The sequence below is a fragment of the Eschrichtius robustus genome, chromosome 14, assembly GCF_028021215.1.
Source record: "Eschrichtius robustus isolate mEscRob2 chromosome 14, mEscRob2.pri, whole genome shotgun sequence".
Classification (NCBI taxonomy): Eukaryota; Metazoa; Chordata; class Mammalia; order Artiodactyla; family Eschrichtiidae; genus Eschrichtius; species Eschrichtius robustus.
In genome coordinates, this window is record NC_090837.1 from 75,893,360 (window position 1) to 75,911,591 (window position 18,232).

General features: G+C 48.2%; 1 protein-coding gene across 1 annotated transcript in view; it reads right to left on the minus strand.

The window, feature by feature from the left end:
- The window catches only part of MYO5B (myosin VB), a 366,001-nt gene that overhangs the window by 134,410 nt on the left and 213,359 nt on the right, over positions 1–18,232 (minus strand). The window contains exons 7-10 of the mRNA XM_068562997.1: positions 17,327–17,408; positions 11,570–11,677; positions 7,621–7,730; positions 2,651–2,916 (exon numbers count right to left, since the gene is read on the minus strand). Of these exons, the coding sequence (XP_068419098.1) occupies positions 2,651–2,916; positions 7,621–7,730; positions 11,570–11,677; positions 17,327–17,408 (566 nt within the window). The remainder of the gene's footprint in view (positions 1–2,650; positions 2,917–7,620; positions 7,731–11,569; positions 11,678–17,326; positions 17,409–18,232) is intronic.

Sequence of the window (18,232 nt, forward strand, 5' to 3'; positions counted from 1 at the left end):
CCCTCTTGCACTGTTGGTGGAAATGTAAATTGGTACAGCCACTATGGAGAACAGTATGGAGGTTCCTTAAAAAACTAAAAATAGAACTACCATACGACCCAGCAATCCCACTAAGGGGCATATACCCTGAGAAAAGTATAATTCAAAAAGAGATATGTACCACAATGTTCACTGCAGCTCTATTTACAATAGCCAGGACATGGAAGCAACCTAAGTGTCCATTGACAGACGAATGGATAAAGAAGTTGTGGCACATATATACAATGGAATATTACTCAGCCATAAAAGGAAACAAAACTGAGTTATTTGTAGTGAGATGGATGGACCGAGAGTCTGTCATACAGAGTGAAGTAAGTCAGAAAGAGAAAAACAAATACCGTATGCTAAGACATATATATGGAATTGAAAAAAACAAATGGTTCTGATGAACCTAGGGGCAGGATAGTAATAAAGACACAGATGTAGAGAATGGACTTGAGGACATGGGGAGGGGGAAGGGGAAGCTGGGACGAAGTGAGAGAGTAGCATTGACATATATACACTACCAAATGTAAAACAGATAGCTAGTGGGAAGCAGCCGCATAGCACAGGGAGATCAGCTTGGCGCTTGGTGACCACGTAGAGGGGTGGGATAGGGAGGGTGGGAGGGAGGCGCAAGAAGGAGGGGATATGGGGATATAGGTATGCATAGAGCTGATTCACTTTGTTATACAGCAGAAACTAACACAGCGTTGTAAAGCAATTATACTCCAATAAAGATGTTAAAAAAAAAACCCCCAACAAGAACAGTGAGTCTCCACATTAATCTTCCCACACCGAAAACTCAGTAAAAATAGATTCTTGCCCAGGTAGATTAAGGGAACCAGGTCAGATGCTGCATCCTGACTTTCTCTAGCTCTTACATCAGAAGGTAACACTAAAGGTCAGTTTTTTTGAAACCCAATTACCTGAAAATACTCATGGCAGAGGGATGAATGACACAGAATTAATTACTGACAGCTCGGTAGTAGGTTTCCAGGGTGCACAGGCTGTTCTATGTTGCTCTCCCCAGAGCAACTGGAAGGGCCGAGTCAAAAACAGGCTCTCGATGGAGCAGAAGAGAAGTGGCATGTCCACAGTCACTCGGCTAGGACCCTGGAGAGCCCGGGGAGGATGCATTCTCCTGCCTCCCCCCAGGTCATCCTCCACTGTGCTCCTCATCACCTAGGAGGTGGCTTTTTTCCTACCATCTGGACTGTGCTCCTGTCCCAAAGGGTCTCCCCCCACTGCCCGTGTTCTACTCTCTCCTTGAAAGATCGAGTTCAAGCCTCACCTTCCACGTGAAGCTTTTCCTGACTGTGCCAACAAGCGTGCACTCTTCTGCCTTGAAACTTGTACAGCACCAAGTGTCCAAACCCTCAAACCGACCCTGTTACAATTTCTTCTGTTGTCTCTTGTATTATGTAGCTCGTGCATGTGACTTAACTCTTCAGCATGTTCTGGAAGCCTCTGTGATGCCAGAAATCAAGTTTCCTGCCACAGCATGTGACATGATTTGATTCGAAGCCCAGTGATGAACAAGAGCAGCAGAGATGGAGCTGGGACAGCCTATCTTTGCACGGGAAAGCGGCCGCTTCTAGAGGAGGTTTTCCTTTACTACAGCCTCAACACAAGGCGAGCACCAGCTTTTCAGCCCACTGAGCAGTCGTTTCTACCAGAGTATCATGGCTCTTACAACTCTGCACTTCTAAGGGTTCAAAGTTCTATTTTAAGACAGAAACCATGACCTCTGTGATATAAAGATCCAGGAGGATTTCATCTATTATTAGCTTAAAGAGGGCAGGACATTGATCATAAAAGAAGTGCAGGTAAGGTTTCAACCCAGTACGTATAATTTCAAGCAATTCTAGAAGGACCTGGAATGCACCTAAGAGAGACTTGTGGCTCAAAACTTCCTTTCAAGCTATGGAAACTGAAGAATAGAAGGGCTGTGATCTGTAGAGGGTCATTCAGCTAGCTGGGGACAGCAATGAGTCAGAAAGCCAGTCTCCTAGTGCCTAGTGAAGTACACTTTCTACATGCCAGGTTGCCTCTCCCTGTAAGTTACACTGTTATGAGTAACCGTCTTTTCCACTAGGCTAGAATTCTAAAATGCAGAGAAACTTCAGGAATGACCACACACAATATCAATCTGTATCGTAGCACTGGGCACAATTACAGTATTAAAACAATCACCTTGATTGGTGACATCGTGAATGAGGTCGGATGACAGTTTTAAATAAAACATAGCTGAAGTAGAAAACCTGAATTTAAGTTCACAGAAACCTCCAGTCTGATGTTGGACAAGACACTGCCATCTCTGGGCCTCAGTTTCTCAAAAGGACAAAGGGATGTCTGTGGGGTTTCTCAGTAGGGGAGCTACTGGTGTTTGATAGGGTCCATTCTTCCTCGGGACTGTCCTCTGTACTGTAGGACACCTAGCATCCCTGGCCTTGGGCCACCAAGTGCCGGCCTCAGAGACCCAGTCACTGTGACAACCAAAAATGCCCCCTTCCCCCATATTTCACACTCCCCTGGCTGAGAACCACCAGGAAGGTCTCCAGGGTCCCCGCTGGCTCTACAATGCCAGCAGGAAGACACCAGTGATCAGCGGGAGGAGGCACAGTCCTACCCGTAGATGTCCAGGACCCCGATGAAGGAGTGCTGCTTGAGGGAGGTGTGCAGGGCCTTGTTGATGTGCCCCACGATCCAGTCAAACAGCTGGGCGTAGATGTGCTTGGCCAGGGCGTTGCGCGCGTTGACCACCTGCTGCAGGGACATGGTCTTGACGTAGGTCTCCGAGGTGGTGACCAGCTTGCGATGGCACAGCCAGTGCTGCATCTGACTGTGCTCCACCCCCAGCAGCTGGCAGAAGTTGATCAGGTGTTCATCCTCGGGCTGGAAGAGACACGGGAGAAGGGTTCAGGAGGGGCATGGAGGACAGCCCACCACCATGCTCTAGGGAGGGAAGGAACCCAACTCTAGGCCCCCCAGAACCCCACTTCATCCCTAGCCACTGCCCCAGCCATCTCATGCACTCTCACACCACTAAGTGACAACTGGGGCCCAAAGAGTGTCGCTCAGACTGATAATACCTGCTAATGAACAAATCATCAGCAGGGCTTTAAAAAACAACTCTCCACTTTCCCTGTCCCCTCCTCCCCTGCCAGGGCCTGAAGGGTAACTGGAGGAGAGGGTTCCGGAGTGAAGGGAGCAGGATGAGAACTGATAACTTAGGAACAGATAATCCGTTAAGAATAAGGAGCCAGAGGCAAAATCACAGTGAATGTAGCTTCCAACTGCAGAGTTCCACATGCAGCGCTCAATCCACAGCCCCGGAAAGGTCCTCGCTTTTGAGGGTTACCCTGGGCTAGCACGCGGTCTAGAGCAGTGCGCTCGGAAACGAGCCCTGAGCTGACCCCCCTGGACGATGGCAGCACACTGACATCACACCGTCCTAAGCTTCCAAGCAGATTTGCTTTCATCTTAGCCCCGGTCATACCAAACACATAACTGAACTTATTTACATTCTTTAAGCACTTGCCACTTGGAAAGAAAGTGAATCTAGGTGGAAAGCTAGGACAAATGGCAAAAAATAAGGAACAAATTTTGACTTGGGAAGATCACTGGGAACACTGTAACTGATATTCATGTTTAGAGCTGGGAAAAACTAGGGATGCCTCCAGCGTAAGTCCCTTCGCCATACAGGTAAGAAACTGAGCCCCAGAGAAGTACAAGAACGCACCCAGGTAGCCAGCTGCATTTCATCTTGACCCTCCATTACCCAAAGTACCAATCACATCACCTTGCCCTTGAGTCCCTGATAACCAAGTCACCCACAGAGTCTTGTCTTATTTCGCCCAAGTGTGTAGGTGTCCTGGGTCCCCCTTGCTGCCCATTCACAACACCCCGACAGAAAACCTGCTTTTCCTCTAGAGGTTCTTCTCGCCCATTATTCATTCCCTCATCTAAATCCCCCAGGGGAAGTTGATAACCCAGCCATGAGCCTGCTGGAGAGCTTAATAACTCCGAGGCTGAAAGGGAATCCTTTAGAATGTCATGTGCCACCTCCTAATGGCCCTGAATTGCTTGTGGGAATCATTTTCTGATGCCGCTGCCACCACGTAGGATGTAAATGCAGGCTTGTTCAATGAAAATTAACACAGATAACCGTACCATTTCCCCAGGCCACTTTTTCTCCCTCCTACAGATACTTAAAATCCATCTACCCAAATACACACAATTACAAAATAATAAAATGTCAGAGTAGGAAAGAACCTCCAAAAATCATTAAGGCCAGTTTTTCTGGAGTATGGTTTGTGGAGTTGGAGTAATAGTTACAAAGGCCATTAACTGGGTTTACTCAACAAAAGTGGGGGACGGGGAGAGTGACAGTAGGTTGAACGTGGTGGAACCGGCTTGTTAACATACTCTGTAAACATACACACACACACACACACACACAGAGTTCCACAAGTTCTGGAACTTTTCAATCATCACCACGGGACAGGTTCCCATCGGCTGCAGCAGGGAGTGGCCTGCCCATCTATTACCCGCTCCTGACTGTTGATTAAAGGTATTAACTGAAACTGATTTAACATTATGCAATTACACTTAAGCTTCATTAAATGATGCTAAATCCATTAAAGACAGCCAGCATCATAGGCAGCTGATGAGTTTTGTGGGCCCATATTGCCAAATTCAAGAAACAAATTGCCTCTGGTGTCCAAGTAATTGCATGCTATTGCATCTCCAAGGTAACTCTGGCAGTTATGGAACATATTTTCATGCTTTAATTAAAAATAACAACTACCAAGCAGAAGGCACACTGCATCTGGACAGACACCCCTTCCACAGTAGGCGGTCCACCCTACGCACCCAAGGCATAAACCAAAATCCTTGCACTAGCAACCATTTAGCAAAGCATTTCTCGAGTGAGCACACACTGTGTGCCCAGCAGCGTGCTGGGCACCGATGGGGAACATCAGGCTAGTGGAAGACAGCCCCAGCTCCAGGGACTGACCATCCAGGGGAAGGAGCAGGGCTGGCAGTGGTGTGGGGCAAGAACGCTGGCTGGGCTTTGCCATTAACTGTCATTATGACCTTAGAGAGTTTCCTCTCTCTGGGCCTTAGCCTTTCCAACCCTGCGAAGGGAGACAGATGCTCAGAAGGTCCACTCTGGCTCTGCCAACAATGATGATAACAGTCGAGAACTCAAACCCTCGAGCCCTGTGCCAAGGTGGGTAATATCACCCCAGCCCACAGATAAGGAAACAGAAAGGTAAGAAACTATCAGTAAGTGGCAGAACCAGGATTTGAATCCTGGCAGCCCTGACTCCGAGTTCTCACTCTCAATTAGCTCTCGACACAGCCTTTAACTGGAGAACAATATGAGACCAGCCTAGACCACGTACATGAGCTCAAAAACCTCTGACTTCCTGTCGTCTCTGAGAGTAAGGGCCTGGTGTCCAAGCCTCCACCTGTCAGCCATCCTCCCCTCCCTCCAGCACCATTTGTGTCCTCCGTCCCCCCCCTTCCCCAAGTGTGCCCTGATATCCCTCCTTCACACAGTCTTTACACACACACTCAGTGGGTGCCAGTGTGTGTCAGGGCTAAAAGAGTGAGCACAGGAGACACTGTCTTGGAGTTTAGTGGGGGAAATGGGCATCGATCAAATACCACCAGTAAACATTCACTTTCCTTCTCACCCGAAGGTCCCTGCAGAGGCTGGTGCGGAAGATGAACTCTAAGATCAGAGAGACACTTCCCTGATAAGCCCAAGTCCTGGCTCTCCAAAGAGGCCCTGGTCCCACTCAACCCACAGCCACAGGCGCGCAGGAACTCACTGGCCCTGGTCCTCGGGCCTCACCGCCAGCCCCGCCCAGGGCTCATCTATTTGCTCACTTGCGTCACCCCTGAGCCTAGGGAGCCTCCATCATCCATCCATCTGTTTACTGGGCATCTGCCAAGTCCTGGGCGCTGTGCTGGGTGCTGGTGATACAACAGTGAGCAAACAGTCCCCGTTCGCATAGACTGTGGAGTCTCATGAGGGAGAGAGACACACAGCCAATCATCACATAATAAATGTAAAATTACAGCCACGCTGAGAGATATGGAGGAGAGGCATGAACGCTGTAAGAACCCACGATGGGGGATGTGACCAGGATGTGACCTTGAGAAGAAGGAGACTGGGGGAAGGGGAGGGTGGTGGCCAAGGGAAATCTGTCAGCTTTCCTGCATTTGGCCAGCCTAAATCAGGAGTTTTTCAATGCCAATGTTCCTAAACTCACCTGTCCCCGACACTAGGCAGAGTACGGTTGCCCTAAGGAACCGGGGGACATTTATGGGGACGTGCTGGGAGGGGAGGCACAGACCCTCTGTGCCTTTCTCAAGAGGGACAATGCTTCACTGGCCCTAAAGAGTGTCTGGCCTGCACTAGAGGCCCATCCGCCACCCCACCAAGGCACCGGGTTCTCCTCTGCCCACCTTGATCCGTCTCACAGCATCACCACGGCCAACCACACTGCCCCGCCACACACACACACACACACACACACACACACACACACACACACAGAGGCACATACACACAGACAGGCACATACATGCAGACAGGCACACGCACACACGCCGATGTCCCGGGGCACCGAGCACTGCCCAGCTCCAGCATTCCCTGCTTTCCCACTTGGCCCAGCGGGTGATCCTCTCATGAGGCTGCAGACTCCGTGCCGAGGATGGCGGCAGGCCTCATGGGGCCAGGGGCTCCAAACCCAAGGCTATTTCTCTTGTAGGTGTATGGGGGTGATGAGCTTGGCCAAATGCCAGCTACCATTCAGGACTTCCTCTCCCTCAAGGCAGGGCCGGGTTTAACTGGGTTAAAAAATGTCTGCACAACTGAAAAAGGATCAGCTTGTGCGTGGCCTGGACACATGCCCACATTCATATTCTGTAGCACTGTCTTCTGTATTTCCCCAGTTATTTAAATTCTAAGACCGTGGTAGCAAGAATCATACTTTGTACCTCCCAGGACTTGGCCGTAAATGGACACAAAAGAGGCCTAAAAGAAACAATTGCAGATTCCTTACTCAAGGTCAGAATATCAGTTTTTTAGCCCAGCCCAACACCATCACATACCAGAGAGCCCACAACATGCTGTCTATACTACTTGTAACCGGCAGTGTTCCCCCACCCACCCACTTGGACATTTTTTATCTACCACATATAAGGTACTACACTGGGCACCAAGAAAGTAACAGTCAGTAAGAGCATTTGTGGAGCACTTCACAGTTTGCAATACTGTCATATAGATGTCTCAATATTCTCCTTTGTACTGTCAAAATCTTGGCAACTGTGGTTATCTGTCCTGTCCACCCAATTAGATTGTAAGCTCCTTGGAGACAGTCACCAAGTACGGTGTCCAACGCTCCTTCACATCCCTGCAAGCACAGACCGAAAGTACTCATGAGCTGATAACACTGTAGAATTCTTAAGAATATATAACCTATGAATGTCCTCTAAGCGTAAAGACATTTCAGTTGTATAAAACTGTACGAACAAAGTAAATTGTGTACGTGTTACCTCTGGTGCTGGTGGGCAACTTACTGATATACTACAGGATTCACCATCGCGCTCGGCTTGAATCTCCACATTTCCAAGGTGTAGGATAGAAGCAATTATCTTAAAAATGTTTATCTGATGGGACTCTCTCACTCCTGGGGAAAAAAAAAAAATGAATGAATGACACTCAATATCCAGGGTAAGATAGAAAGGATGTTTTACCCTCTTTTTAAGGACTTAAGAAAAAATGTTTCATTTTCCTTTCTGGGCCAGTGACTCCTAAATTGATACAGGCTCCTCACCAAGTAATTACCACTCACAGTAACAGCTCAGAGGGCAAAGGGGCTCCTTGGACTAAAAGAGAAATATCTTCACGGTGATTGTCCTGATCAAAACAGATGGGTCACGCTACCATTTTCACTTCTCCAAGAGCAAAGGAGAGGCAGCAATCAAGCAGACCCATTTTGGACTTCATTTCAATCAACATTTTATGGATGTTTTTATGAGTTTAATAAGAATGGTCATTTATCTGCAGTCATTTTTCCCCCAACATAATATCCTGCAAACATCTGTGACACACATCTGAAGTGCCAACGGAGAAAGAAGAGGAGAAACTTCTCCTGGGGGTGCTGTTATGGGGCTGGATGGCCACCTGGCCCTTGGCTGTTCCCCTGGGGGCTGTTGTTTACCACACTATCTGCTCCGTCAGTTACAGACACACACACCTACTCTGGAGCCACTGACAGCAGATATCTACTGTCGATTTTGTTATTTATGCATGTAAGTTATCAAAGACATGGATACTCTCTTAAAATTTATATTTAGCTTTAAGGCATTATCATTTCTTTTTGAATTACCAAATACTTCAGACTTAAAAAAAGGCTACAGACTAATATAATGAACACCAGTAGACCTACCATTCAGTTTAAAAGATAATACCGTTGCTCTCCAAATTCTTCCCCAGATGCAGTTACTTATTTTTAAGGCAATATTTTACTCAGGCTTAAAAAAAAAAAAGTCAGTGACACCTATATAAACGGGAGTAAAGATGTGTCATGTTAGGATTAAAAACTTTACTCAGATAATCAACAAAGTGGACAACCCAAGCATGAACTAGACAAATTAACTCTACACTTTAATAGTGTTAGATGACCACTACTGTGTAAACTTCATAGGGTCAGGGATTTCCTCTTAATTTTTATTACACAACATCTTCAAAATATACAAACTTAAAAAAAATTACAACGAATCCCTGTTCTTGCTTCATCATTATATCCCCAGTGCCTGGCACACAGTAGGTGCTCAGAAACATGAGTGACAGGATGACTGTATTGATACTTGTTACGCAGACGGAAGTCCTTGCAAATGTCTACAGAAATGCATGCATTGTTCAAACATCTGGTTTTACTTAAACTAATAATCCAAAAAACAGCCAGAGGGTGAACAATTTAGGCAGATGTCCTGAGTGTAACTGAGTCGGAGCGGCAAAAGAAAGACCAGCTAAAGCCAGAGGCTGAAACCCAGGATGAGACAGGAGGCTGGACGGTTCTGCACCTGTATAGGGAGTAAAGCACTGTAGAGTGCTCTCAAGTAAGTCCCACAGAAGAACTAGTCAGGAAGTGGGTGCTGGGCCCATCACAGGATGAGAGGGATATCTCACTTTCCTCTCCCCTTCTCTTATTCTTAGGAACCAATGCTTTGTTAATTTCCAAAGACCTAACCACCCTGTCATAGTAGGAGTTTAAGTAGTAGATACTGGATGACTGACTATGGAATCCTAACAATAGTTAGGATTCCTATGCTATACCGACCAGAAAGTCCCTTTTTAATACAGGATTATCTGAATAAGCAAGTACCCCTTTACAGGAAGCAACAAAACGAAAAAAAAAAAAATCCAACACTAAATCTGAAAGGCTTGTAGCCCACAGCCTGTTTTTGTAAATAAAGTTTTATTAGAACAGTCATGTCTTTCCTTTTACATTTTGTCTATGGTTACTTTTGCACTACGGTGGCAAAGTTAAGTAGTTGCTACAGAAATCGTATGGCCAAGAGGGCCCAAAATATTTACTATCATATTCTTTAAGAAAAAGTTTGCCAACCTCTGGAATTTAAAAAATGGCCATGTTTATTAAAGAGTAGAGAAGAATGGCTTATAAAAATAACTAATTTTTAAAATTCCATTTGCTTTGAGAATTAAAGTACCTAGTCTCCTTAGGGCCTTGGCGGGAACAACCATCTCCTTGGATCAGCTTATGCCCACTGCTCACACCAGCACTACAGGGGCCTTCTCCTTTCTTAGCCAACTGCTTTCCTCCTCAACATCAAGTCTCCTCTATACCTGCTCCCCAACTCTGGAGAATAAAACAGCTCTGTGGTGCTGGGGAACTCAGGGACACCTGTACCCAGTTTATCATCCCTCAGCTTCAAATCCGCCCTTCTTTGCCCTGCTTTGTCACCCTGGTTCTAGACCCTGTAAGCATTTCCCCTTGGCCTGCTGGTGGCATGTCACACTTGGTCAACAGAGGGCACTGCAAGGACTTCACAAGGCAAGAGCAGCAAGAAGCCATCTCCATTCCTGGTTCTGGCCCTCCACAGTCATCAGTATTCATCTTGGGAGTCCAGCCACCTGCCAGGTGAGTTCCAGCTGTGTCTTCAGGCCGTGCTCCCCCATTAGCAGCTGCTTCTGAGAAGTTCTGGCTCCACCACACCCCAGGGCACTACAGGCTGCTTACACAGACCAGGGATGGCCCACACCCTCTGGCAGGTTCCTTTACCGCCAGAGGGCTTCCTGATCTTGGGGCAGCCACATCCTCCTAGAAGTGATCGAAATCTCAGCCTGGCATGGGGGGCTCTCCTAGTCAATAGCTCCTGTACTGGCTGCTCCTCCTCACCCTCGAGACAGTTCTTTTACACCCACTATTTCTAGACCCCTAAAATCCTCTTATTTATAGTTAATTATCTACTACTGCTCTTGTTAACAATTATAGTAATTTTTCTCTTTTGGAATAACCAGTGTGGTTTCTGCCTCATGGGTACAAAAGGCAAACCACATCTATCCACCAGTTATCCAGAGAAGTGAATAGCACTCAGATTTCAGCACACGAAGTCCTGACTTTCTCCCCATATGGAGATCAGGGCGTGTCCTGTTTGGCCATGCTTTATTTGGCCATTGGATGAAACCTCCCTGATTCCCAAAGAACCTAAGAAATGCTGCTCTGGGTTGGTCACATGACTCAAAAGCCAAATGTCTGTCAGGGAGGGGCTGGGAAAAGCACTGGGTCCTCCTGAGCCACTTTGTGGATTTCAGGCTAACTTCCCAAGCTTCCCCTTTTCTGGCTGCAGATCCCAGGAATTTACCACTTCAGTTTTCCAGTTAAGCACAGACTGCCTTCCACTTTACCACTTGGGGGCTCTTTTCCCCCAAAACTGGCTGGGGAAAGGGGCAGTTTTCTCCAGCTCTACTGTCTTATATGACCCAGAAGGACAGAGAGATCTTGATTTATGGATTCCACTGCTAAGTTCTATATGGAAACAGCAACAACAGAAATAACACTGTACGTATGGCAGAGCTACTAGACCTTTGCAGTCTGTTTCCCACTTGGAGACCCTGACTGTGGTACATGGGTGGTTTCGGTCCCTAAGGCATGTTCCTTCTGCTAGAACACACCGCCTCAAACCCTCAACACAAAAAGACACGGCTCTTCTTGGTTTTCATCCATTGGTGTCAACGCCCTGAGGGAGTGAAAAGGAGTACTTGGCAATGCCCGAGAGATCAACTTTCAAATCCTATTGTTAAGAAAGGGCACCAAAGTTCCATGCCATAAGCTTTGGAGCCCAAGGGCTGGGATGGAATAAGAGTATGAAGATATTCACCAAGAGCAAGAGGGCTTCCCCACCAGCTCATGAAGGTTGGCAAGCAAAGCAGGACATTGCTGTGCCTTTTCTCCACGCGATCAACATTCTGGGCCCTTCTCCCCATCCCCAAGTTCCTTACCAAGGAGTGTGAAGGCTTGTCGAGTCTTCTCAAAGTCCTCAGCATCATCTACACCCTCGATGGACGTGTCTCCTCCCTGTGACGTATAGAAGAAGTCCTCGGCACAGGCTGTGGTGGGAAAGGAGGTGAGGCATCAGGCACGGGAGGGACGCTTCATCCCCGGGTTCACCACAGACCATGCCCCACGAGGATGTCCACTCCCTGAGCAAGCTGACCCGGGCCAGAGTTTATTCCCAGCTGGATGTGGAACTCTTTCAAATATCATCTTTACTGACAACGGCAAGTGGGAGAGAAAACTGAGTAACAAAAGACAGAAAATTACAACACAGTGACAGAACCTGTTGTTGCATTTGTGTTAAAACTGATATGTGAAAAACAAGGGAACATAAAAGTCATGGCAAGTTCAAGTTACAGTAGCATTCACCACAGACTTGTTTTTTAAAAGGCTCTGATAGACACAGTAAAACGTACACCCACCCTAGAACCAGACTTCCATGACCGTCAATAATCTTAGTCTGACAACCTCGTTTGACACATGAGGGGCAACGATGCGCCCAGAGTGACACGATTTGTTTGTTTTAAACGCTGGGGCCCCTTGAGCTATTTAAGCACGTGTACAAATGCAGGCTGAGACTCTCATCCCCCGGCTTACTTCCTCTTCAGTCAGGCCTCTGCTAACAGCCTGGGGATGACTAGTGAGGAGGGGCCCAGGTTCCGCCATAGAATTCAGAGCCACCCTCAGCGGAGGGCAAAAGTGCAACGAGCCCTGGGGAGCATCTGAACTACAGGGCTTGAGAGCCAGCATGTAAGGCAACAATTGCACCTCAACAAAATCACCCTCGAAAATCACTTCAACTTTCACAAACTACAATGCCTTTGTGTGGTACAATTCTGTCCAGTGCTTGGCATTTCTAAGTGTATAATGTTTGATTTTGATAACATGCCAAAACTGGACACTGGCTGTTCTCCCTCCTCCCCTGAAAACACCAGTTAAATGATTTTCTCTTGACCTGGGCACATACGGTTGAAGGCACATCAGTTACACATGCTTAGATGCAGCTTCATTGCAACTCCCAGTCCTCCTTCAACACTTCGTCCTCCCGATTTGATCTCCGAAGAATTTCTTGAGTCTCTTTCCTTCCTCCATCCCGACTGCCACTATCCAGGGTCTGACCTGTTCAGCATCTGTTGTCTGGGGACTATTGCAAAAGACTCTAAGCCTTTCTCCCTGCTTCTGCTCCTGTCCTTTCTAAATCCTCCTTTAAACTTCTGGTAACTCTGATCACACCAGTCCCTACTTAAAGCCCTTTGGAGACACCCTCCTGCTCCACTGCCTCAAGGCAAAGGTCAAACACCCTAGAAGGGCCTCCAGGACCTTTTGTGAAGTGGCCTCCTCCGACCGCTCCAGACTCACGCTTAGTCCTTCCATCCCCACCTCTATGTCCCAGATACACCGGCTTCCTTACTGTCATTCCTCAGCTCTACCCCTGTTCATGCCGTCAATGGCCCTGCAGACGTCTCCTTCCTGGTCTCTCCCACTTCCCACCTTGATCCTATGCTCCAAGCCACACTGCACTCTGCCAATTCCTCCCACTGGTCAAGTCCACGATACCAGGTCCAGCTAGGAAGTGGCAAAACTCAGCCCCAAACCCCAGTCTCACACACAACCAACAGGCAACACTGCACATGGGAATGAACAGCAGAATACTGGTCATGTTTTATGAGGGAAGGCTTCCTGGAGGAGTGACTTCAACCCACTCTGATGACTGCAGGCACCTGAAGTGGGAGACGAAGGACTGTGGCCCTGAGCTCACTCACAGCCACAGCAGAAGCGAATTCTGATGAAGCAAGTCACGTTAGGTCTTTGTGGAAAACAGCATATTTGGATCTTTCATATCTAATCACCCTGGAAGCTCTGGCACGGAGTAATGTAACAGCTTCAAGGGTTTAATAAAAGCATCAATTCTTTTTTTCCCTTTACACTCACCTTTCAAAACACCTCATTTGGTGATTTTTTACTGTGTCCATATGAAGACGACTGAATACAGTCGTCCCTCTGTATGCACAGGGAGTTGGGTCTAGGACCCCCCCCCCACCTCCAACAGATACCAAAATTCACGGATGCTCAAGTCTCTTATATAAAATGGTATAGTACAGTCAGCCCTCCACAACCATGGATCGAATTCCAGTTGGTTGAATCCACAGATGCAGAACCTGCAGATATGAAGGGCCAAGTGTATATTTACTCCCATTTTTCAGACAGGCAAACTGGGCACCATAGGGCTTTAAGGGGTTTCCCAGGCTCACCCAGGGTTTGGCCAGGCCTGTGAGCCCATTCCTTGATCACCCAATTAAGGAGATGGTTATCTATGACATCCCATGACTTAGCCATAAATACAACCTACATCATAATCAAAAGTATCAGTTGATACACTATAGAGTCACCTGAGACTCCAAAAAGAACACTAAGCTTTCATACTGGAGGGAAGGAGGCATTTTCAGCATCTATCAAAGACCTTTCATTGTCAAAGGCCAGGGCCCCACTGCCTGATGTTCTGAGTGAAACAGATCTCCCCACCCTTCCCTGCTTTGAGTTCCCAAACTCACAGGCATAGCAGAGTAACTTCTTCCTGCTCAGGTTCATCACTGCAGGGGCCACCCCAGCCAATCACAGCATTCTCTACTGAATGATTTGAATCCAATCAAAATAATCATCTCCTTTCCATCTGCTTTAACGCTACAATCACCTCTGTTAACGTCACTCCCAGACCCTCTTAATAAGACAGACATCCCAACAGGATGCAGTCACTCTTCCCCTATTTGCTTTGCCTGCCTGGATCTCAGCTCTCCTTTTAGGCCTGTGAAGCCAATCATCCCATCCCAGAGAGGGGTCTCTTGTCCTCCAGTTTGGGTCTCTCTCTTTACTTAGAATTCCCAAGGAGATATACATCACAAAATCCCCTATTAACTGGCTCACTGGATCAGACTAGTGTACAGAAGGGTCGTGAAGCCAGTGATTAGAGCAATGGACCATCAAGGCCACGGCCCAGGGTTTGCACTTCACCTGGGTAGGCTGTACTCTGACTTGTGCAAGGCAAGAGAGGGTGTTTATAAAACTGTATCTATGCAGCTACGGAAACGAAAAAGAAGAAAGGATTTATTCCTTATTACCTGAAGGCTGCATTTAAGGGAATGTGGGTCCATTATACCTCTTTTTACCATCATTTGTTCACACTCTAACACATTATTCACTGTATTATTTTTTTTTAAATCTCATCCCGAGGTCATTTTAATGCAACAGACCACCAACCACAGGGCAGAGGAAAGTGGGGCTGTATGCACACCTGTCCACTTCATTCTCAAGACAAATGCACAAAATTCCTGCAGGGCCAAGGGGTCTTACAGAGATTTCTGTGCATTTGAACAGCACAGTTTAGGTGAAGAAAAGAGGGAAGGAGGGGAGGCAGGTCTGAATATTCACTAGGAGTCACTGGCTAGTCCTTCATTTATTTGATGTTTCCATCCATTCAACCAGGGTTATCTGTGGAACTATAAACGTCAAGCTTCAGGGCTCACAGCCCATCCACCCACAAGGCAGAAGACAGCCTCATGCCTGAGCACGAGAGCTTATCAAAGGCTCTTCACTTCACTCCAAGATGCTCTCAGAGGGCACATGCAGGTAAAAATGCAAGAAATGGATCCAATCGGGTAGTTTTCAACTGCTCCAGCCAGGGGCCCAAGGAGCCTGCACCTTGCTGAAACACGGAGTAAGGAAAAGTCATTTGTCTCCTCAATGCACTCCTGTAAGTGGGGGGGTGGGGAGGAGGATTTCTTTCCTATTACCTGAAAGTTACGTTTGGGATAAAATAGTCCAAATACAGCCAGATGGATCTTACCAGCATTCGTTCATTTTCTATAAAACTGACCCTAAGAAAAAAGTTTTCAAGTCCCGCAGGTTGGCCCTGAGAAGTCCAGCTGGGCCTGTGGAAGGAGCGGGGAGGATGGCAGTGGCCCTTAACGTGGCCTGCCTTCCTGGTCCCTTGTGACTGTAAGCCAGCATGAGAGCCCCAAGCTGCCAGCTCAGAGCAGTGCCCATCAAACAAGGCTTGTAACATTCACTCCTTGTCCGAGGAGTTTACGACTTCACTGGGGAGAATCAGACCTGCAAGCACAGAACAGCTAGAGTACAGCACAAAACCAGTCTAATGTGTATCATCCAAGGCTTCCTCCTTTGGGACCTCATTTAACTTGACTTTCCCTGAGCAGCTTCTGACCCGCCTCAACTGTGCTTCGCCTTAGCATACCCTTCTTAATCCGTATTGTAAATGTAAGCGAAGCAAGGGCAGGACCCACAACATTTGGTTCAACACTGCATCCCCAGGGCCTAATTTGCCTGCATGGGGTTTAATGAATGAATGGAGGAGCCAGTGCTAAACTGCATGGCACAGGCACTGAGTGCCACCAGAATCCATATGCAAGTAAAGCAGAGAGTGAGGAGGGCAGACCAAGGTTTGAGCTACTTGATGTATTTTACCTACTGCGAGCATAGGCTGGAGTGGTCAGAGGTGGGTCTGGTGACGGGTCCTTAAGATGGTGAGGATTTGGCTCTGGGACAGTAAAGCCTCAGAAGTCTACTTCTCTCACAGTTGCGCAACAGCCAGCTAACCTCTGTCTAGACACACAGTTGCACAAAAGCCAATTAACCTCTGTCTAGACACCCAGCTCTGTACACCATCTGCTAGTACTGGACCTACCCACACCTCCCAGAAATACAGATGACAGGCCAGGCACAGGGAAGCTGCATGGCCCTGAGGCATGCCCTCACCACACGCATCCACCAGCAGATGGCCTGGAGAACTCAGTGGCAGGACTCAGCCAATATTCCAAGATAGGGCCGCGCACATAGAACGGGGAAGGCTCCAGGCCCGAGGAGCAGAGCTACGTCGGTATGGTGTCCAGAACTAAAGCCTGCTCGCCCTTCGTGCTCTGTCCTGGCTCTCAACTCCACTAGCTCCAAGTCAACAGTCTCCAGGCAGACAACAGTCTCTTAGCAGACAATAATAACAGAAACGGAGGGTGACTGGGACCCCCTGAAAGGCTGTCTTCCTACCTGATGGCAGCAAAACGCTGACGCATGCCCCTGGCACCCCACTCTGGCTGCTCCGCTCTGGCCTCCAGGCTGCAGGGTGGATGTGGGCAGGCTGCCCGCCTGCTTGCGAGGAATCGGAGCACTGCTGCCCAGCTGAGGCTCAGTGGTCCAGTTAAACTCTTTAAGTTCCTCTCTCACCTTCTGTGGGGTCGCCCGGGATTCATCAATATGCCACTTGAGCCAACCCCGTCTTACCCCTGCTTTATCCTCACCCCCTTCCTTCTTTTTCTTTGTCTCAATCCTTAAATATGACTTAAAACACGTCGGCCACAATTAAGTGATGCGCATTAGCTAAATCTCCAGATCCTCGTGGTTGAGACGCATTTCTCAGGGCGTCTAGAGTGAAAACATATTTTTCAAAATAATAATGCATGTCAATTCACTGGTGCTCTGCAAAACACTGTTCCACCCCCAGCCTCTTATCCTCTCATCTCCTGTGGGCATGAAACTCACAGAGGGGTGGGGCTGTGCCCACAGGTGAGGCAGAGCTAAGAACCCGTGACAGAGGACGCTGAGCCGCGCACACCTTCTCCCTCAGAGCCCCCAGATGCCCCACCTGCGGCAGCAGCAGCCCAGCCCCAGGACGGGCACGCAGCCCGTTTACTTACTTAGTGAGAGCTCTTCAAATTCCGGAAGACTGGCAGCCGCACAGAGCTGGTAAAAGATGTGGTAATTCCTCTCATCATCTGCCTGGAAGAGGAAAACAGTTAAGCAGTGTTAAGGGCAGGGACCCCCAAGATTGTCCCCTCGCCCATTCTAATTCCAGGGTGACAGAGGTCAAGGCTTTTCCTTCACGCCTCTGCCACCTTCAATTCCCACCTCCAGGTTTTTCATTCACCGTTATGGGGCCTTCTGCCAACCAGAGGACTTTTACCTCTTGATTTATGCAGAACACAGGGGTTTTCTTTTTCCTCCTCTCTAGAACATCACTGCTACCCCACAAGGGACGGCTCGGTGGATCAGCACTCGTTCAGGTACCGTGCTGCCGGGCTCATGGTGGGCTGACCGTCATTTCCCTGCTGCAGGCTCCCTTTCTCCTCTGGGACGCTTGGAACTAAGTAAAAGCTATGCCCTTGCCCATCATGTCAGGCTGGGATGGTCAGGAGAGGTCCACGACTGAGACAGGACTTCCAGGGGACAATGGGGCCAGACCTGCCTTAAACTGGCGGAGTGGTCGTGGTGGTGATGGGTGGGACGGGGGCTTCAAGAGGCCTGAGCAAGGGCAGCAAGGAAGAGGAAAGCCCACAGGGAGTCTGGCCAGAGCCGCGGCCAGCACAGCAGGCTGTTTGCTCTGATGCAGTGAAATGAAGGATGTCAGGTAGTCCAACCAAACCTGGGAGGTGGAGAGAACCGCTCTCGGGGTTGTGAACTGCAATGACCACCACCAAAGGCCAGGGTGGAGGAGGAAGAGGGTCACCAAGAGGCCAAAGAGTAGTTGGGAAGGAGGGGACAAAAGGCGAGCAAAGAAGAACTGAGTCACATGAGAAGCGAGAACTCCATTTATTTGAAAAGGA